The 22,514-nt window shown below is 40.9% G+C and overlaps 1 protein-coding gene across 2 annotated transcripts; it reads right to left on the bottom strand.

Moving 5' to 3' along the window:
- Window positions 1–1,953: 1,953 nt before the first annotated feature.
- sema3e (sema domain, immunoglobulin domain (Ig), short basic domain, secreted, (semaphorin) 3E) lies at window positions 1,954–22,435 on the bottom strand. Of its 2 annotated transcripts, none has more exons than XM_078256850.1 (17): window positions 21,317–22,435; window positions 12,077–12,237; window positions 11,653–11,712; window positions 11,060–11,179; window positions 9,409–9,499; window positions 8,963–9,079; window positions 7,151–7,293; window positions 6,948–7,062; window positions 6,168–6,237; window positions 5,939–6,083; window positions 5,402–5,627; window positions 5,037–5,128; window positions 4,567–4,608; window positions 4,116–4,282; window positions 3,667–3,734; window positions 3,028–3,161; window positions 1,954–2,485 (listed from the first exon to the last, which is right to left on the bottom strand). In XM_078256850.1, the coding sequence occupies exons 1-17, from the start codon at window positions 21,435–21,437 to the stop codon at window positions 1,985–1,987; spliced, it is 2,373 nt and encodes a 790-aa protein (XP_078112976.1). In that variant the 5' UTR covers window positions 21,438–22,435; the 3' UTR covers window positions 1,954–1,984. The 2 variants fall into 2 exon arrangements, with proteins under 2 accessions (XP_078112976.1, XP_078112975.1); XM_078256849.1 differs by having other exon boundaries at window positions 3,667–3,737.
- Between the last annotated feature and the right edge of the window lie 79 nt (window positions 22,436–22,514).

A 22,514-nucleotide genomic window follows, 5' to 3' on the forward strand; every position in this document is an offset into this window, starting at 1 on the left:
CAGGGACCATGGCTAGAGGGGGCCCAGTGACCAGAGTAACAGTGTTAAAACTTGACAGAGAGAGAGAGAGAGCGAGAGAGAGAGAGCTTTGATGAGGAGGGGAACTGAACTGGTTCAGAGCCTGTTGCTATGGTAGCCATGTGGAATATATCAGCAGCATGAATTCCATTCTCAAATGCCTTCAGCACCCCACAGACTCAGGTAGACCTAGACAGAATTTGAATGAGTGTGGTCTAGTGCACAGTTCAAAAACGTATAACCAGTCCTTACTGGTTGTACTAGACAGCAACTTTTTTAAATCATGTTTACAGTAGTTGCCCAATCAAATCAAATATTACATATGAAAATGTATGTTTTATCTGAGTGACTACTGCAAACGCCTCTCTCTCAACCTCTTTATTCCGCTTTATTGGCTCGGACTCTCAGTATGTCTGTGTGTGGACGTGGACTGAGTATAATTTGTCCTTATTGATGGCTAAACCACAGAGGTGACACGAGGGAAGGATGGTCCATCTTTTTTTAATGGCAGATATTTATAAAAGGTATAGCAGACAAAGCATTTTCAATCCAAGTCAAAGCTCTTAGTTGAAGAATATTCAAGGAGAATGACGATGATGATATAAGGCCTTGACAGAGACCAAGTGATTGTTTTTACTTCATTATGAATAGAGAAATACAACAAGGTCAAATTTGTAAAGTGACAAATAAGGCACAACATGGAAAAAAGAGGTGATCCTCCAGACTCTATTGTTAGCACAACCACTACAATGCATTTCACTGTAACATCGGATTGTTTGATGTTTCTGTCATTTTAGGATTAACTGAATATTCATCAGTCTGACTCATCACTTTTGCTAATGGCATGCTAGGATGGTCACCCTAACATTTATTTGTATGTTTTTTTCTTCTGAGGAGAATGTGGTGTTGTAATTATGAATCCCATCTGCAACATCATTACAGACGAACAAAAGAGGGTAAATGAAGGGGGAGGAAAGTGTGATAGAGGGAGATACGGAGAACCAGTAAGAGAAGGAAAAATAGGGAAAGAGGAGGGAGCAGCCAACAGTGAAGGATGACTTTTTGTATACACAGTAATAGATACCAGATGTGCACACAAAGACCACCCTAAATTGAGATAAATACAATACACAATACACAATACAGTTGGTACATTTGATCACAATTGTAGATGCAAATGTACACACTTACAATAACAATAATATCTACTGATAGGACCACTTTTCATACTACTGTTACTGTTTTCACAAGTGCTTAAATAGTAATTATTTCCATTGAGGACATACTTATAATTAAAACATCCCTCAAATATCCATAATAGTGGCATTGCAACATCATTGCAATAATCAAATTATCAGTATAATAAAGCTCAAGACATTTTTCACTGTACAGAAACAACACTATATTTTCCAGTTCATGACATCTAAAAACAACTACATAACTCAAAGTGGAGACCAAGAAAATAAGTTATCATAGTACCAAAAAAGATTACCTTTAACATAGTTTCTCTCATAATAGATACAGTAAGAGTTTGTCATATTGAGCCATTGAATGAGAGGTGGGACATAGGTTTAGTGTAGCAAGTCTCTGTGTGCGTTTGGATCGACAGCTGGGTTGGGCTGGGTCAGTCCACAGGAGCTAATATATTATATTCTGTCTCAGATCAGAGGCAACGTCGCTAAATCAGTCATCCGTCTCTTCCCAGGCCCTCTGCTCTGACACTGACATGTATTGTATTTACCCGGGGTTTGCACCACATAATCAGTTTACACGACACAAAAAGTTGCTTTTTAAAATAAGTACAAAAATCATAGTCAAACTACTGATACTATAAATGTAGCTACAACAGTTAGACAGCCTGCTACATATGTTTTTCATTGTGAAAACCTTTGACATGGTGCAAACACTGAGGAAGTCTGACCTTTAGACTGTGTGTGTGTGTGTGTGCAGTCAATCTCTATTCTCCTCAGGTGTCCAAGGTGTGCCTGGGCGCTCGGTGGGAGTTCTCCTCTCCTCTCCCTTTCCCTTTCTTCTCGCCACCCAGAGGAACATACTTCCTTTTGGTCTTTTTACGTTTTTTATCAGAGCACCACACTCTCTCACAGTATTCCTCTACTTTCTGGGCATCCCCGTAGCCAATCAGCTGGAGAAACTCTTTGTACCACAGCCTGGAGTGGGGGCCTGGGACTGAGGATGGCACCAGAGCCCTGGGGCTGATGCTGGGGCCTGGTGAGTGGCCCATAGAGGAGTGGCATGGAGGTGCAGCTTTCTCTCCATCCCCATCATTAGCCCTGTGGATCGCTGACTCCACCCTCTCCCCTCTGAGCACGTGTAGAGAGATGCGTAATAATGTGTGCACATATCCATGTTCCACAGTCTGGCACACGTACACACCAGCATCCGAGCTTCTCACTCGTAAAAACAGCAGCCCGTGGGAGGTCATGATAATCCGCTCATCACCTCGAACCTACATGAAGGTAAAAAGCCATTGATCTAACCATTATTAAAGTCAATTCAGACTGCATTTGTTCTTCTCCCAAGAGGAATTTACAGAACTAAAGGATACATTAAGGAATGATAGAACATCAATAGTGCACTCAGTACAGTAACTTCTGTACTTAACGTTCTGTGAGGTATGCTGTATACTGTGACCATCCAAGGTTTCTGTTTTACTGCACTATGCAATACATGTTTGAATATAATGTTTACATCTATTCTGATTAAATGTATTTTATAAGGTTTTGAGATATATGGCGGTGAGGCTTCAAAATGGACCAACTATTTGTGCAACTAGACAGATCTATAGAGGTTAGAAGAAAAATGTGTTTTTGGAAGTCTAGTACACAATAAGAGTACGTAGCAAAATCTGATTGAAGTTAACTAAACCTCACCTCCACTGTGCAACTTTCTTTCCCAGTGTATTGTATATTTACATATCTGTGTTGTAGTGTAATATATGTTCAGTATGTTTATTTGTATTTTTTCATGTATAGGTCCATTTGAACTCACCTCATGTTTCTCTCCGTCTTGCTGTAAGAACCAGAGTACCTTTGCTTGGAGTGATCTAGGGACACACTCGAGTAAAGTGCTGTTGCTCTCCACACCGTACACCAGCCTCTCCTCACCTCTGTGCCATTGTTCATCTACACACACACACACACACACACACACACACACACACACACACACACACACACACACACACACACACACACACACACATAAAATGATAGTGAGGCAAGAGAGATTGCAATGAACTGACATGACCTTTTATTAGCTGACAAACAGAGTGGATTGTTGTATCCAATCTATCGCCTCGGAAGAAACACACAAAACTCTTAGTTTTAACTGCAATGACACATGAAGAGTTCATATTTTTTCATATGCAGTCTAGTGCTTCTAAAGATCTGCATCATTCCCTTGCTTGTACACAGCATTTGTCTGGCACCCACCCACACACACACACACACACACACACACACACACACACACACACACACACACACACACACACACACACACACACACACACACACACACACACACACACACACACACACACACACACACACACACACACACACCCACACACACACACACACACACACACACAAACACACACATCACACAGCCATTTTATACACTAACCATCAATTTGCAGCCCATTGCACAGCTGGACAGCGTTGCCATGGCGAACATCCTGCCGCCTGAATCGTCTGCTGAGATGGGAGCGAGGAAAGTAGAGAGGGAGAGTAATTTTTAACGTGATGAAAGTACGAGAGATGAAAATGCGGGTGAAAGAAAATAAAAATAAATCAAAGAGGGAGAAAGAGAATACTGATAGGCATCACACAACACCTGGCTGTCATGTGTCTCAGAGACTCTGATAACGACTTGAAGCAAACCAGCTTCAGAGCATTGTGACATTCAGATCAAGATGCTATAATGGACTGAAGTGCTATGAAGTACTGGAAAAGGTGTGAACAGCTGGCACACACAAACATGCACGCACGCATGCACACACACACACACACACACACGCACACAAGATCTGTAGGGAGAAAAGATGGGTTCTGTCTTAGTGTGTGTGCCGTTACCTTTTGGTGTAAACTCCAGCAGGGTAGTATCTGGAGCAGGTTAGACCATCCCAGGCACAGTAGGGGTCTCTGGCCAGACAACAATCAGCACATTCTGAGCCATAGAGGTCACACTGATGCAGTCTGACCTGAGCCACACCCACTTCTGACCCGACATACAGCTGTTGCTGTGGACCCAACAGCATGGACCATTAATATAAAGACACAGTTTAATTAGAATCCATATATATATATATATATATATATATATATATATATATATATATATATATATATATTTAATTCATTCAAGTGGGTTATATAGCCACAGGTAGGCAACAGTACATACAATATATGTACTGTATTATATCAATGCAAAGTAATGGAAAGTGTTACAATGTTAACATCTTGTGGCTAAACAACAGAATTGCATGAATGAACAACAAAGTGATGATTCAGATGTTCCTCTTACCCTTTTAGGTGAGATTATGATCTCTCTTATTGGTGCTGGCACCTGCAACCAGGACACATTTAACTGTTATTCAAACATGAATCAGTGGCTCATCATATGCTATACAAATGAAGTAACAAGAGCTGACATTAAGTTCTTTGTCACTAGAGGCCTTCGTCAAACTTTTATCCATCCCAAATCAGGCCTTAAATTAAAATGGCAGCAGCAACTGCTTGCAAACAAATTTTAAAATGTTACTGATCTAAGTAGAATTTATATTCAAATCATATTGTGAAAATATCTCCCGGCAGGCTGGCTGCTCATACATACCCCTCTGATGATGGAAAGGAAGCAAATCAGCAATCAGTGTTTTCAAAATACTACCTATTATTGCACAACTGCAGCAATAATCAACTTTGATATGTATGCAGTTAAAGGCAGAATATGCTTGCTTACATTGTTTTCACATTTTGTTGCTAAAATTAGAGTACCTTGAATACTTGCAGCTCTTCCAGCAGCACCTCCTCCATAGTGTCTGTGTCTTTATTGTAGATGGTGATAACTTTCAACAGCACTGAGTCGTCTAATAAAAGTAGACATTAATGTTACACTGTTACAAAATGTTTTACAGGTAATGGCATACGATTATTTTCAAAATGTCTGGTTTATGCAACAACTTTTGTATTATTGTTTCACGAATATATCTTTTAATATTTGACTTGCCGATAAAATATAAGTTTTGATGGCAAAACGTGTTTGTGCAGGAGAGCATTTGTCTTTCATTTTGCCAATAGTAACATGCATATGTCATTCTGGATAAAGCACAATAGGTATTCATTCTTAACAGTGTGTGTACCAGTGCCGATGTAAAGAACATGGTAGTGTCCATCCTGGGCTTGGACTCTGTCCACAGCGATCTGGGTCAGCTTTCTTCTGCCTGGCTCTGTCTGCAAAAGGACAGGTCTACGGTGCTGGGGAAGGACTGGACGGTACATCACAGGATGAGAGCGCACAAACCGCAATACCTCATCGGGAAACTCCTTGGAGCTGGAGAAGCCACCGCTGTTCACTTTACTGGCACACTGTTAAGGGAGTAAAGGAATGAGCAGGGACAGAGACACAGGAGGGACAATAATTACATTGGCCCTTCATGCAGTGTAGAAAAAAAGCTGACATGCTTTAGTCTGGCACAGGCTATCCCTGTATGACCTGCTGAGGTATCTACAACAGTGCTGACATTTACCCGAGCTGTCTTACATGCTCTCAACACTGTCCCTCCCAAAGGACGTCTGTCATGGGCACAGACTAATAGAGAGTGCAGTGAATACATAATGTGGGTGCATTCGGGAATGACATCCCATAAACATTACTTCATTCAGACTTTAAGACTCACAGATCCAGGTCGAGGGTAGGGGACTCTGTCGTCATATGGTGTCCAGTGATGCTCAGGTCTCTCTCGGTATGCAAATGGACCATTAAAGGCTGCTCTTATGTCATCCATATGATAGACACACACTGCATAGCCTTTAAACACCGCACTGCAAAAGAAGGTTGTATTAGTGATTTGATGGATAGTAAAATTGTGACTGTATGATGAAATGTTGACGTCACCCTCCACTCACCTTGTTGTGCTAAAGAGGCCAAAGACTTGTGGATTTTTTCCATCCTTGTTCTTGAGCACAAACACATCCTCTGAAACACAAAATGTAGAAATTAGCTGTTGTTTGTTAGTCACGGCATTGTTGTGTTTTAGTGAAAAGTCTCAACAACTTTGACATGGTGAACATGGCAAACTTTATACCTGCTAAGCATCAGCATTTAGCACTGTCATTGTGATTGTGAGCATGTTAGCATACTGACATTAGCATTCAGGGCAAAGCACTGCTGTGCTAAGTACAGCTTCACAAAGCTGCTAGCATGGTTGAAACATTTGTAAATCAAGGTATTACAATTACTCCTAACAGATTGAGAAAGAGATTATCCTGCAGCAGACGGATAGGTATGTTTTTCATCCAGATGACTAGAAGAGTCTTTTTAAAATACCTTCAGAACAGCAGTGAGCCTTGTTAAACGACTTTCTGGGGGCTTTCAAAAATTACCCTTTCTTTATTTTTATGTAAGTTAAATACTTAGCTCTGTGATTGGCAGAGCTTTATAGTTTAGAGAATATTACAGGTTAACAAGGGGCATGCATTTTGGTCATTTTGCTAACAAGGGGGATGGCATCACCCCTCAAATCGCCTACTGGTTACCACTACTGCAGGTCAGATACAATGTAACAAAAGTCCTTAATCCAAATATTGAGGGATGTAGATGCAGATGTGTACATTACTGTCAAGCATAGAAACCTCAAAGTTTAAAATAAATAAGGTGGCATGTAAAGAGTTCCCTTGTAGCCCCACCAAGTTCATCAAAGTGTGTGTCAATGCCATTTGGTCCAGCCACAGAGCAGATAAGACGAGTTTTCAGGAAGGAGCTCCATCTATTCACGAGCATTCTCTGTCCTCCTTGGTCATTCTGAGAGATGAAGGCAGATATAGGATGTGAGCGCAGCACTTTGGCTGAATTATAGCCAGAAATCTTTCTACAGCATTTGCATTCTCACCGCACAGACTCGCCCCACACGAGTGTACACAGCCTTGTTCACTCCCTCAGCATCAATCTCTCGTTCAGTGAAGAAGAAGTAAACTTTATCATCATCCCTGTCATCGTTGTCAGGAATAACCGCTGACCCCACAAATTTAGGTTCTGTAGGGAGAAGAATTTGTAACAAAACGCTTGGAATAAAAGTGAATAAAATGAAGTTAAAAACAGTAAGGTAATGGAGGTAGTGCAAACAGTAAGCCCATAATAAGCTGTTCATTTTAAATTCATACTCATGGAAGTGTTCTATGGTAGGGAGCTCTTAAAATAATTAAATATTTGTCAAGCCTGGTCTGGAAGAAAACTTTATACATGTGAACATATTGTTTCATTATTTAAAAAATGTAATTAAATAAAACAACATGACCTCATGAATCCTAAAATAGAACCAGTCATGTTAAGAATAGTTATAGTACGTATTTGCCAGTGTCACATTTTCTTTAACGATTATCACTCATTAACTACCAGGTTTGGTAAGGAACACAAGTAAGGGTTAGTAAGCATTTACAAATGAATAATAACATCATGTGAATAGCATCTCATTTTCTGAACTGTCACACTATTTTGATATAAATATATATTATAGGGCTGTCAAACAATTAAATTTTCTTAATCACGATTAATCGTTGAATTTCTGTAGTTAATCGCGATTAATCGCATGTTTTATCACATGATTAAAATTCTATTATTTTGCATTTCAGAACAGTTTTTAAGTACATATTAACAATGGAAAGCAATTCTTACCAGTGTATCTTGATTGGGAATCAAATGAATGCAAAGAAAGTGACTTTATGAACTTGATTTTAAGATTTGTATTTGTTTATTATATATTTAATCTAGTCACACATTTGAATCTAGAGTCAATATTAGGGTTGGGTATTGTTTGGTTTGAATACCGTTGCTAAAGCGGTACTTTTAAAACGGTACCGGTGCCTTAACGGTGCCTGAACCGATACTTTTTAAGAAAGTTTAAAAAAAGAAGGGTACTAAACAGTTGGCGACATTAAAGAACGGCTTGTTTATTGCTAAGGCCATATCATCAAAATGAAAGGTTTAATAATAATGTAATCACTATAACAAGTAACGTATTTCACTAATAAATAGCTGGTGAATGACAAAAACAACCACGAGATGGGAAAAGGGCATTTAATAACTGTATAATAAAGTCTGTGTTTTTCCGACAACAGCAGCTGCAAATTGTTACATCCCGGTGTTGAATCCTCTACAGTGAAATACCATGGATGTAATAAGAGCGAAATACAGACAAACTTTACACCGTTTAGCGTTTAGCATTGTAACCGTGTTTAATCCAGCTACTAGCTAGCGGTAGGCTAACATTAGCTGCTGTCGAGTATAGTGTTAACTAACGTCACGTGCAGCAATGTTTCTGTTTCCTGTAACGTCTGTTTCAGAGCATCAGAGAGAAGTGCAGGCATATCAGTGGCACCAGAATGAGGCACCGAAATCCACGTTGCTATTCCTGCAGCAGCAGGATGTGTTACGAGGAAGTACGGCAAAATAGTAGCCTGTTAGGCACGACGCAAAGCCGAGTGAAGTGAAAATAAATTAATAAATGGCGGCATGCGATTAATACGATTCAAAAAAATTAACACATTATGCTCGGCCCATAATCGCATTGCGATTAACGCGTTAATGCTGACAGCATTATATATATATATATATATATATATATGGGACTTGCTACCACATATACTATATCTGTTTGCACTCCATTGCATTTAAAGGGAGATCATTCCCTGTAATGTATACCAACCATTTAGTTGCTGCCTGTCGTCTCTCTCAGTGCGTGTGTAGGTCTGGTTGTTAAGTCGACAAAAAGCACCATCATTCTCCCAATAGTCAGTGTACAGGCCAATATACAGCTCTCCTCCTAATGTACACACACACACACACACACACACACACACACACACACACACACACACACACACACACACACACACACACACACACACCTCAATTAATAACAATGCACATGTTATTGTAAATGTGAAACCCCTTTTACTGTGATTGAAATACAGGCATGAAAAATGACCACACGATGGCAGTATTGACTGGTTAGAGGTCAACAAAGTGAGCACATCTCTCTTCAATGTGGAAATGCATGGTAGGAATGAAAACATACATTGTAGTCACACAACTGTGCTTTTAGTTCAGCTGATGGTGAGACGATGAGTGATAGAGTGAGCAGTGTCTTACTGGAGAGCGTAGACGTGCATGGACTGTTGGGGTCGTATGGACAGCGTCCTCTGCCACTCATGATACTGTCTTCTTCAATAGCAAACCTGTCCTGAGAACACCACATGGATACAGGTATAGTTATACACAAACATGCATGAATATGAATACGGCAAGCACACACTCAAAAGCTGTACCCTTGCAAAGACTTCAACAACATCCAGGCAAACCCTAGGAGGTCGTGCGTGGAGAAAGAGGTGAATTTGAGAGAGGAGGGATCAGAAAGTGATGGATGAGAAGGAGAAAGAAAGATGGATGAGACAAGGAGTGATGGGTTACCAAGTGAAGATTTTGTATAACCAACAATGCTCTGCTCTCTAATAAGATCACAACTTCTACTCTGCTGATCGTATTGTCTTGCACAGCAGGTGGCAGAAACACACACACATAACCCCCCACACACATACATACATAGACCTAAACTCCCTATAGATCCACAGCTCATATCTTATGTCATTCACAGTGTTTATGACTGTCATTGGTAGATCAGAGGGGATGTCATATATTGATTTATGAGCAGCCATGGAACCCTACTGTGCTGTGGCTACTGCTCGGCATTCGACTGTAACAGAAGTCAGATTCAGCGTTCAAGTCATCCATCATATAATTACAAAACCAAACGGGAAATAGGTAAAATAGGCTGATACAATATTGCTCTACATGCAGTACTCTGATTTTTTATTTTTTTTTTAATGTCTGGGCCAGTGGTCCACTTGATTTATTACTCATCGGTCGGCAGGATAAATGGCACTTGTAATTTTTTTTTTTTAAATGTATTGTTATGTAAATATTATTTACGTCAAGCTAAATGGTAATCGTAGACTTGATGTAATCTCATACAGCAAGTATGACATTTATGTGAGGCAACCACGTAGTGAGATTAAGTGGCGTATATGGCCCCGGTTTTGCTCACTCTATGAGCATTCCAATGATTTGAATGACGACTAAGAGTGGTTCCTGTTTGGATGGTGTGACAGGCCTGGTCGACCTATACTGGACCAGTGTTGGAATGCAGGGTGGAAACCTCCTTGCACTGGTTCTCCTCTGTATGTGTGTCACATGTACCGAAGTGTTGTCAGCTTTTTTCCATATAAATAAGAACTTTATGCAAAACAATTCTCTCCCTCTGACTAAAAGAAAAATTCCACCCTCTCTTACTCATTGTCTTTTCCATCTCCACCTCACATCACTCCTTGTTGCTAGGAGGATCCACTCAACGGCAGTAGCATGAGTTTATGTAATAGCTCAGCAGTCCAAGCTATACTAACAGTTCTAGGTGCTCCTGGCTGAAACATCGAAACAGTGCGATAGAGGGGAGGGCCTCAGAAGGTTTAGGTTACTTCGACTAAAGAGGGAAAACTATAGGGGCACAACGGGAAATTTGGCACTTGTGTCGGAATAATCATCAGTTCTGCTGCCACACACTCACAAAAAGCAGCTACCGCTTTTAAAGCAGGCAAAGTAAGAAAAAGCCTAATTAGAAATATCCACAATGGAACAGTCAAGTAATGTCAACGTGTTTTTGAAAAGATCTCTGGCAGGAGAAACCCTTTGAATTCTGCTTGCATATTTGTTTGTGAAACCAAGCTCTAATTCTTTTTCTGAGACTCACCTGCCCTGTGTGTCCCACTCTGACCAGGACACAAATGGGGTTAAAGGCTCCTGTTCCACAGACCAGCAAATGGGTCTGGTTGTACTGTTGCAGAACCTTGATGTAGTTAGCACACTCCGACTGTTGGAATAGATACAGAGATGAGGGAGGAGGGTGGTTGGTGGTTGTACGTAGGATCCTTACTAAAAGTATACGTATGCCAAAAAGCCAAAAAAATCTTACTTATAAAACAATGTGTATGCACATTTCCAGCCCTCTTTTGTGCGTATGCCATGTTTATAAATGAGACCCCAGGTCTTTTACTGCCTCATCAATAACATCAATATTTCAGGTTAAACAAAGGTTAATGAGCACAGTGAGATATGAAAATAAATCCATACATGGTGGCAGTATCTATCTTTATAATGGATCTATCTACTTTATCTATCTATCTATCTATTATAAATTAATTTTACTTTATATATAAATGCCAAGTTAATGCACAGTATCAACTGGGCATTTGTGCTTTTCTCTTGATAATCCATCTCAGCCATACTACCACACCAAGTTGAGAACATGTATTTGTATGCAGCCATGTAGAGGGTGTACCTTACCTTATCCCTTCCCTTCATCAAACACTCCTGGATCTGAGATTCTGTACTGGCCCACTGAATCTGTGAAAAAAACAAACAACTTTTGCACTCATATTTACAAATAAGTAATTGTAATTGTAAGTATTGTTTCACTCTAAATTAAAAAAAGAAATAAAATATATTGTACACATAGTTAACTGTACTCTATAGTTGAAAATGTGACCAAACAATTATTATCTTCATTGCATACTCAAATGGTTATCATTCCACCTTTTCAGTTTGTAATTATAAAAACTCTGTAGTATTGTTTTATACTATACTCAATACAGACCTATGCAGATGCACACATGCACAGTCCAGTTTGGCTAACCTATTGCCCTATGGGTTTGTGAGTTCAACATGTCTCACTTCCTAACAGGCAGGGAGGGTATGAAAACAGGCCTACCTCTCTGTGGTGTGTGTTGACCCGGTCCAGGCTAAGGGAGAACAGAGTATTCTTGGCCCCAACATAAAGCCTCTCGTGGCCCTCATCCAGAAGCATGGTCTGTGGCTGAAGAGACGCTCCATGTCCCTGGAACACCCAGGTCCTGTTCAGCTGCCAAAGCTCTGCAGACAACAACACGCACACAAAGAGATTAAGACAAAAAATTATAGCAACACAATAGAAGCCTGCAGCTTTAGACAGAAAGATAGACAGAACTTTCATCTCTTTTTAAACGTGAATCCTCATATTGCTTCTTGCCTGTACTAACCAGCTAAATTTAACCAAACCCCATTCTCAAGGGATTTCTAACTTCTCCAGTAACCTGCGTCTAAGTCCCAACTGCTCCCATGGCCTAGGGCACATCGCAACATGTGTTTCTAATTCATAGCTTCCCCAAGAGAATGGCAAAGAGCAACCGCAGGGTTATCTTTCTATCTCATCTCTCCCTCTCATATGTCACCTATGCCTCCTCTCACTGTGTTGCTTGGTCTAAGAAATATCTTCCTTTTATCATCAGTAAAAGTTCACATGGTATAAAAGAGTACAGGCAGCTCAAAGCCGACCTTCCAGGCACTAGTACATACCAATAAATTGCTTTAAGGACTACCGAGAGGAGAACGGATAGAACATTTAGGCAACCATAAAGACACTTTGCAGAAGCGGGGATGGAATAAGTGGGATATGAGTCATGGGAAAGATGTTGTGATTAATGGGAGGGACATTTGATGTACAAAGCATGGTCTACGGTCTCTTTTACCAGGAGGAAGCAGGTTTATCAGACAGGAAACGGAACTAGTCTCTTTATCAGCCATTAGTTTGAGATCAGCTGCCACTCCCTGTCTTGCGTTGTTTTTAGGTGATGTGAAATCATACTTTAAAAAGGAAGCAGTGGACCATGACAGATGTGTCATTACATATAAACACACACTCATCAGAATAATCACAGACTATGGTGGAAACAGATAATATGCAACACACCCAGTTGCATCTACCTGACTGAACCGGGCAGGCTGCTCCTCTATACCTGCTCTTTGTGAGCTTCTGGAGAGGATGAGAGTGAAAGATTTAAACAAAGTGCTGAAGCCCCAGAGGTATGCACTTCCTCTGGGGCACATTGGCCTGAAAAATCTTTCATTAACACATGACCTGTTTGGACCAGGTGTCCTTGTAAAAGAAGAAATGGGGATCTGGTGTGTGTTAGCACAGCTTTTAAAACCTCAGACAGATTCAAGCAGACAAGCCAGGGTTTGTGATCAAATCTATAACACTAGCATTGCACAGGCTGTATTCTCTCAATTGGGTTTACGTTAATGCACACATTAAACCATTAAAGCGCTATACTCTTCAGGAACCTCCCTTTAAATAAACGAAGAGGGACGACAAATGGCGACCACCAGCAATATTGTAATACTATGCTACCTGAAATACTGCTGAGATGTCTCTACATGCTGGGGTTGCAGGGGGTAATTTAATGATTTGTTTTCCTAGCATCTGTGTATTTTTAGTGATACTTGATCTCCAAGATAGAAGGAGAGAGTGTTTAAATCCAATTTTTTCTAGATTAGTCATAGGAATAGCATACACTCAGTAGAAGGTTTTATTTGTTTAACATGGGATTAGGTATCCACAGGAGTGGATGATTGTGTATATTTTGTTGCTAATATGATTTCTACGTTGGAGACAAGCGACTGTTTGTTTGAGTAGCATTAGACCTCGGGAGGTTAGGTGGCAGAGACTGAGGGGATGTGGCAGTGGCGTTCTGCCAGGGCTCAGACATGCTTCCTGTAATCATCTAATCCACACACAGTTGGAGCTCTCGCTCTCTCTCACACGCACACACACACACACACACACACACACACACACACACACACACACACACACATACTGTCTCTCCCCTCTATCTCCTCACAGTCCCCTCTGAGTTAAGCTGAACTTGGATCAAGGACAGTCCTCCAACATTCCACTCCAACTTTTCTACAAGTGTTAGGCTGGAGTTCTCAAACAATCAGCTCCTTCTTTATGTGAAGCCAAATCTGCTACCACTTATTTAGATGTCAGACGTAGACGGCTATTTAAAGTGATGGAGTAAACAGTCCATATCCAAACCCTTTTTTCCATCTACTTTTCACTTGTCTTTGTTAATAATCATGAGTGGCAACTGATTTATATGGACACATGCACACAGCCAGATGCACAGGCTGTCACGCTCTCTCCCACACAACAACACAAAAAAACAGATACATTTCGTTCTATAATTTTGTTTGCATGTGTAGAATTGTAAACATGATATTTTAGATGCATAGTGTTCAACTCTGAACTAGAATGTTTATATGCCATGCTCACGTGATTAAACAAAGGGAGGAAACACTAACAATAACCAGCTTGGAGCTTGAAACTGAAAGACAAAAGAGAGAAGAAGGATACAAAAAAGAAAGAAACAAAGAACATCCATTCCTCACCAGTATGCAAGTACAAGTGTAAGGAACTATAATCACATTTATAATAAGGTGTTGATTAATTGGCTTAACTACACATGATTACAGAGTTACTATAAAACAGAACTGGTGGATGTGATTACACTGACACACTAAGCGATGCTTCAAAGTGCACAATGCTGTTTACAGTTTCTCCTCTGTCATTATGTTCATGCAGCCATTGCTCAGACTGAAGAAGGCAAAGGGGGGATTTCCGCAATTCCATTCTCCTATATCTCTCTCTCTCTCTCTCTCTCTCTCTCTCTCTCTCTCTCTCTCTCTCTCTCTCTGCAGCCAGTGAGGGCTCCTTAGCCATCAGCTAAGGGACTGAGAGGAGGAGGGGGAGGAGGAGGGTGTTTCTCCATCATCAACTGAGCCAGGGAGACACATGGCCCTACTGTGATCCCACTTCAAATGGAAAACACAGCGAAAAAGGACTCCCCCAAGACAGACACTTTCATCGGCTGTCTGAGGACTGCTGAGAGATGCTTGTGAAGATTTGGTTAAGTGAAATCAAAATAAACTTTGTGATCTCCTCTTTATCCATGTATGGAAATACTGTTTAACTGGGGGAGAACAACAACACAACATGTGTGTGTGTGTGTGTGTGTGTGTGTGTGTGTGTGTGTGTGTGTGTGTGTGTGTGTGTGTGTGTGTGTGTGTGTGTGTGTGTGTGTGTGTGTGTGTGCGTTTGCGTGTGTCTTTGCGTGTGTGTTTGCAGTAGGAATCTACTTCTGATTATAAGTCACTGGGGGGTATTCATGTTCAGTCAAAGATAAATGCACGCAGGAGTTCATATACAACAGCTCCTCAGGAAATTAAAAAACACAAATTAAATTTGCTCTCATACAGTAATTTAATCAATTGCCAATACTAAGCCATTTCATGTCAGATATACAACTTGTGGTAGGTAGTCTCATATTTCTGGTGAAATAAGCTTGGTTTATTATTGAGTTATGGGACTTGGACTGGAACAGAAACCAAGAGAAAGATTGGAGTGGGCTGGAGTTAGAGGGGACAAGAATAAGGAGGGAGTCTGTTCTTCTTGTGCCGTCAAAGCCTGAGACTGTTGTTCCCCTGGGGGTGGGGTCAGGAGCTAGAGAAGTGGGGTGTCATGCCATTATCGGTATACAGCCTAGTGTTCCCATATCCTATAGTGTGTGTGTGTGGGGGGATGATGTCACAGAACAAAAACGAAAGCCACATGGGGTATGCGAGCAGGATGAGAGCGAGAGAGAAAAAAAGAGAGAGAGAAAGAGAGCAGCATGTGTTTCTCTGTATTAAGCAATGACTGAAAGAATATAACCTGATTGATGTTATAAATCAGGAAAACACATTGACAACTGAGAGGTCATGTTGTTATTGGCCTGAACAGATACAGTATACCTCTTATTCAAACCCTGCAGGTATTTACATGCAGAATGTGTGTCATGAGTTTGCCGTATTTGAGGGATGTTTAATTAAAGTCTATCCCCATCAGCTCCATGCTATACTGCCTTAACCGCCCATGTACTCTATACGACCTCATCGTTGCCCAAATGAATTAGGCCTAGTTATTCATATGTGGGTCTCTGTGTGTCAATCTATAGCTTTATATGTCAAAAGCCCCATGAAGTTTAAACTGATTTATGTACTGTAATTTTCATGGAATATACAAAACAATGTTTTCCTCAGTTGTTTAAGTAGCAGAAGGCACTTAACTTAATCAGTAATTCCCTTTATTCTGTTTTTAATGTTATTGAAAGTTCAACCGACAACTACAATAAGCTATACCCACTTGCAAAGGTGTAACTTTGGTTTGAGAAGTGTGTGTGTGTGTGTGTGTGTGTGTGTGTGTGTGTGTGTGTGTGTGTGTGTGTGTGTGTGGGGGGGGGGCATTTCTTCAATCATGATGATTAATTCTGCCAGAAGGAATAGTAATGAGAAACCGATGTATGAGAAAAATATGTCTTACCTTCAAGACTTGAAAGAATCATTTTGTAGAGTCAAAAAATTTCACAATTTGAAAGTGTGTGTGTGTGTGTGGGGGGGATGTGAGCACTTCTGTGTCTTGAAGTGTTCACCTCACTTATCATCCTCCATCCTCTTTTTTTCCCCTCTCTCTTATAGCATTGCAACATACTCTCTGAAGTCTCAAACAACCTTTGTGCCTTCTCTCCTTTCACAGGTCACAAACTTAACTCATCTTCTCCCCCTGATCCATTCAGCAGGAAAAGGTCAGCAAGGATATTAGAGTTTCACCAGCTGCCTTCCCCTCTGGACATCTCAGTAATGAACTAGAGAGCACACACATAACACAATGGGAGACAAAGGGACGCTGGTGATGTACACAGACTAAATGAGAAAGCGAGAGAGATGGATAGGTGAGTGTGTAGGGGAGGGGGTTGAGAAAATACCCCTTTTCCTTTGCTGACCTAAAAGGTGTGATTTACCTAATCATCACCATGGCCTCAATTTTCCAGTGGTTTGATATAAGGGTATGACTGCCCTGTGGCCACGAGCCAATGTGGTAAATGTTAATTATAGGGTGCAGATGTAGGCGGAGGAAAGTGAATGGGACTCCTCACTTTGCACATTAGCTTTATATTGAAAACATTAAAAAAATAAAAGTCCCCCTCATTAATTTCATTTCAGGCAGACACAACTTTAGGCCATACTGGTATTCCCCAGCTCACCCTCAGAATACATTCACCTACAGCCACATAATTTCAAGGTTTTAAAATATATAGAGAGAGTGCTTTCTTGTCTGGGGAGGAAGGTTTGAAATTACAGCTGTAAGGGGGGTTTCATCCATACAGTAATTGCTACCTGAGTAATCCCTGTGTTCACACATGCACATATCTCAGCCCCTTGTGCTTAAATCTCACAGTTTCAGAGTAAATGCTGGAGAAAAGAAATGTGTTTAGTATTTGTTGACCAATGCTTTTTTTGTCAAGCTTTATGTGCTCACCTATGTTCTCATTCATTCAGTATATGCACAAACGTACATGCATGAGTAACTCCAGCTGTTAAGTGGTTTAACTAACTTTTATTTAACTTTTCTATGAGGTAAATGTTGGGTTGAAATAGGGAATGCACATGTGTTTATGTATATAAGCGAACATTTACAGTATGATGTTAACCCTGTCAGAACAGCTTAGCATCACCGGATAACTTTATTCACCATTCACAGACCTGCTGAAGAAAAATATTTATACTATACCTTCCTAAACGATTACGACTTTTAGGTATTGTAAACACATCTTTGGCAGACATGCTGATGGTATGCCTACTCAATTTAATTACTGTGAAATGGTCAAGTTTTATTCTGTGTTTTTCCATAGCTGCCCTCATGAACACAAATAACACTTTTATTTTTGGATTTTTACAATATTTATTTGTTGCAAACAGAAGCAGAAGCACATAGACTCTCTCAGCTATGAATCATGTAGTTTTAATGTCACACTTGTCTTTATTTTCTTTATCCGATAATGGTTTCTATAAGGGCACATTACCAGAGCAGTTCTGGACAGGTGCCTATTACAGAATATGGATGGGGTGAAATTTTAGGCTTCACTAAATCAGGAATGCATTCTCCTGATTTGTCCAAAAACACAGCATTGAAATGAACGGACATGACTGAATTAACAGGAACGGAAAGCCCAACACAACCTCACCTTCGGAAGTAAGTGCAAAGTTAGTCTACATCCTCGATGTTCCACTTCCGGGATTGCTCCGGTGCGGCTGGAAATTCCGCTGGATTCATGTATTTACACCATTGTCAGTTTCCTTCTGCTTTCTTTGTGTTCCAGTGGATTTATGAGGACTAAGGTTTATGGGGTTAACTGCTCCTCAGATCTCTGCATGGTAAATTGAGACAGCTAGCTAGACTATCTGTCAAATCTGAGTTTTCTCTCGCACGACTTTAGCTTAGCACCGCCCATGACGATTGTGATTAAAGAAATGCCAATAAACCAGATCATGTTTTTCTCCCATCCTGGAATGCTGTGTGGACTAGCCAGACCCTCCTCTGCTCCGCAGCGTGTGGATGATCTGGCAAAGTGAAACTAGTGCAAAGTTAACTAAATTGGCAAACATATCAAACTATGCCCAAATGAAGAGTTTTTGGAAGTGACTTTGATCTGATTAGGTCGTCCCTATTAAGAAAACTGCTGTTTCACTTTCTGCAGCTTAAGCCAAGCATTATGACAGGCGGTGAAAATAAGTCTAAGCCTGGCCACCTACCTGCAACCTGTCGCGACTCTGACATGTGTTAGCTGCGCAACAGCTTCATTAGCAGCAGAATTGATGGGCATCCTAAAAGAAGAGCTCATTTCACACCACAGGCACGGAGATCTGAAGCTGCTGCCAAGAGCCCTGGACGATGCAAATCCAAATCTCATAGATCTGTGTCCAAAGGCACAAACAATAGTATAAAAACTTTCTGCTCTTTAGTGAGCACATCTCCCTACAGGGCATTTCTTTGTATAATAACCCAGGATTTAGGGAGTTTGATTGGCCAAAAGTCCAAGCAATTGAGGTCTTTAGCTTGTGTTTAAGGTCTTTGGAAGCTGTGCAGTTAAAGATTAGGTTCAATTTCTTTTTAAAGACAGCTATGCGTCTGCAATTGCAATTCAATACTTTATGTGATTTATGTAACAACCTTTTGGAACTGGAGTAAGCAAAGTGAATCAATTGCATTTAGAAAAATCTTCACTGGTCCTGAAGTCTAGACGAGAAGATGGAAAATAGATGAAAGAGAGTGAATAATTCCACATCAAGTGTGAGGTGTGGCTAACATTAAAGCATGCAGAGATCTATACCCGATGGTAGTAAGGTCGTCCTTGAAACACATGATAATGTTCCCAAAGGAATTCATTCCCAGAAACCAGGAGAAAGTTGATCCGATATTTTATTGAAATTTCGATTGATCCAACACTTGGTATGTGCCAATGTAACCAGAAGTGGGGTAAACATATTTCTGTACGATATTATTAACTTTTAATTCCCATTATCAATCTTTCAGTCAAAGAGCAGAATCTAGTTTTTTTCACCCTGTTATGATACCAGCTGTTATGGTAATATTTCTTTGGTCCTAAGGGTGAACAGTTAAAACCACATCCCTCTTCGTCTCCCTGAAGTGCATCCAAGATATTGGTGTGTGTGGAATTTACACTATTCTGCCTGTGCGTGTGTGTGTGTGTGTGTGTGTGTGTGTGTGTGTGTGTGTGTGTGTGTGTGTGTGTGTGTGTGTGTGTGTGTGTGTGTGTGTGTGTGTGTGTGTGTGTGTGTGTGTGTGTGTGTGTGTGTGTGTGCAAAAATCACTGGCAGAGCCCATGAGGCATATATTAAGGCTTAGATGTTTTTCATTCCATAATGATAGGATCCAACTGCAGCCTGTTCATGGCCCTCTGTGCTAGCCAGAACATGTATCAGAGGCAGAGAGAGAGAGAGAGAGAGAGAGAGAGAGAAAGGTGGGATGCCAATCACTGTAGCTTTCCCCTTAGGCAGCTAATGAATTGGGGCGGTATTCATCAGCACCTAAGTCACGGTCATAACAACTATTTACGTGGCATTTATGACAATTTCTATTTCCATTACATCTCACTGGAAAATAGTTTTTTTATTTACTTTTTGTATGCAAAAAGGAGAGAAATAAAAAATACAGTACATATCGTAATACAGCAAACCCTGCTCACAGATGTAACTGATGAACCAGACTTGTCAGCTCTCACACTCACAGCACCATATTTATATATGAGTTATTGACCATCTAAATTCCACACCTATATTCAACCATGACTAACAGGCTTATGTGGAATCATCACCTTCTGTTGCTGTAGAGATCAAAGAAACTGTGAGAAAAGGCTAATGTTTACTCAGGAGTTTTATCTACAAAGATAAAACCCCCATTATTGTCCAAGAGATACACAACGATCAGTCCGCATACCAGTGCATGAACATATCACACACTCCCACACACACGTAAACAGCCACACACAAACACTTTTCTCTATGCAGCCTCATCCATTAACATACCCCCCAAAAAACACATCCATTGCTCTGCCGCTATGGCATGAGAGAAAGCCACATTGTGGATTCTCTGCCCGCATGGCCAAGGAATCAAAACAAACTACAAGGAGGCTCTGTGATTGTCAGTGAGTGAAAAAGTATGCACTTCACAAAGTCAGATCCAACCCTGCATGGTGACTGTTTCTCTCAGGCTAGAAACATAAATCTTCAATGACCATCTCATTACGTGGTAATGATAACCTGCGGCTTGTTTTATTCACTCAGAGGATGTCGCTTCTCTGACTTCACTTTTTTACAGCACGTTTTCTGTATTTGTGCATTTTTGGTTGTAATTTTTTCAATCAGTAATAGGTAAAGAAAAAAACTATGTGTATTCATTTATTTAGCTAATTTTAGTTGTACCAAAAAAAGGCTGCCATGTACACTGCCAAGAATGGAAAGTACACGTCTATTAAAGTGTGAAAAATTCTGTTCTGTTACACCTGTCTTATTTTCAATCTCCACTGAAGGCACTGAACAGAGAATACTAGTTTCGGTTTAGGCTGCATTGACTATTCCTGACAGTTTAACACACTATGCTGCATCACCTAAACACTGTATTTGCCTTTATATTGGTGCAACACAATGAAGTGATTGCATTTGTGCACCATAACAATGTGTTGCCGGAGTAGATTAAAGGTAATAAAAGAAATACACACTCTGTATTTCTTACCTTTGTAGGAGAGCCGTATCCTTGGGTATATGCTGTGAGCTGTGTGAGCCGTGCCCAACAGAACAAGATACAGCAGCATCAGTGTCAGATACACAGTCCTTATGCACTCTGCCATCCTCATTGAGACACACACTCCCCGTTTATATACACCGAAATCCTGCAAGTCCACTCAACAAAGTCCATGAATAGAAAAAAAGTCTTTGCCCTACAAGGTCCTTCAAACAATATTTAATAAGAGATAGCAATCCAACAAAAGTCTATTGGAGGTAACAGTCCATTTTCTGACGATCACCACAGTGAGAATCAACTAGATACTCTGCAGCTTCTATACAGTATCTGCTTTCCCCTATAGCCGTGTGATGAAAGCTGCATCCACCCACTACCTCGGTGGACAGTGCTCTGGCTGTTATCCTTGTTTGGTCTTAGTAACCAGGGAGAAGAGAAGTCCAGTTGCTAGATTCACGCCGCAGTGCCCACTGCTCTCTGTCCATATGTCAATCTGTCTGTTTGTTTGTCTGTCTGTATGCCCAGCTTAGATCCAGTCTTTCTTATCTGACAGAAAGAAAGAAAAAATCTACCCTGTGAATCCCACAAAGGTGTTGGAGATGATTTGTAAAAACCTCAGTGCATTTGTGTCCCAGCAGGCAGGTGGGCAGGCAGGCAAGGCTGGAGCTGCTGCACTGTATCCTCAGGCTGCGTTCCTCTTGGGTCCACTGGAGCCAGTCATTCTCTGGACTGGAGCCCAGCAAAAAGGCAGAGTGGGAGAGGGGAGGAGTGGGGAGTGGGGAGCCTCGTGCCTGGCGTGCCGTCTCTCTGCACTGGAGAAGAAAGTGAAGCTTGAGCTCTCCTAACTCTGCTCACGCTCGAACAGTCAGCGAGGATCCAAACCTCAGCTCAAACCTCAGTGAGTCAGTTAAGATGGCTTCTACCACAGCTACTGATCTGGGCAGAGGCCACCTGTCAAGGTGTGGTGTGTGTGTGAGATGAAAAGCCTGTTTGTGTGGTTCGTAATGAGTGGAGTGTGTATCAGCTTGAAGGGCTGAAAATTGGCTGCTCCTTCTTCTAGATTGTCCTGAGATCTCTCTCTCTCTCTCTCTCTCTCCCTCCCAGGCAGCTGGATTAAGTGTGCTGTGTCTCCCAGGCAGGCTCTGTAAGACTCCCCTCTAAGAAATACTGCCTCTCATATCACTCTATAGAC

This window comes from Sander vitreus, chromosome 8, assembly GCF_031162955.1.
Source record: "Sander vitreus isolate 19-12246 chromosome 8, sanVit1, whole genome shotgun sequence".
In the NCBI taxonomy this organism is placed as follows: Eukaryota; Metazoa; Chordata; class Actinopteri; order Perciformes; family Percidae; genus Sander; species Sander vitreus.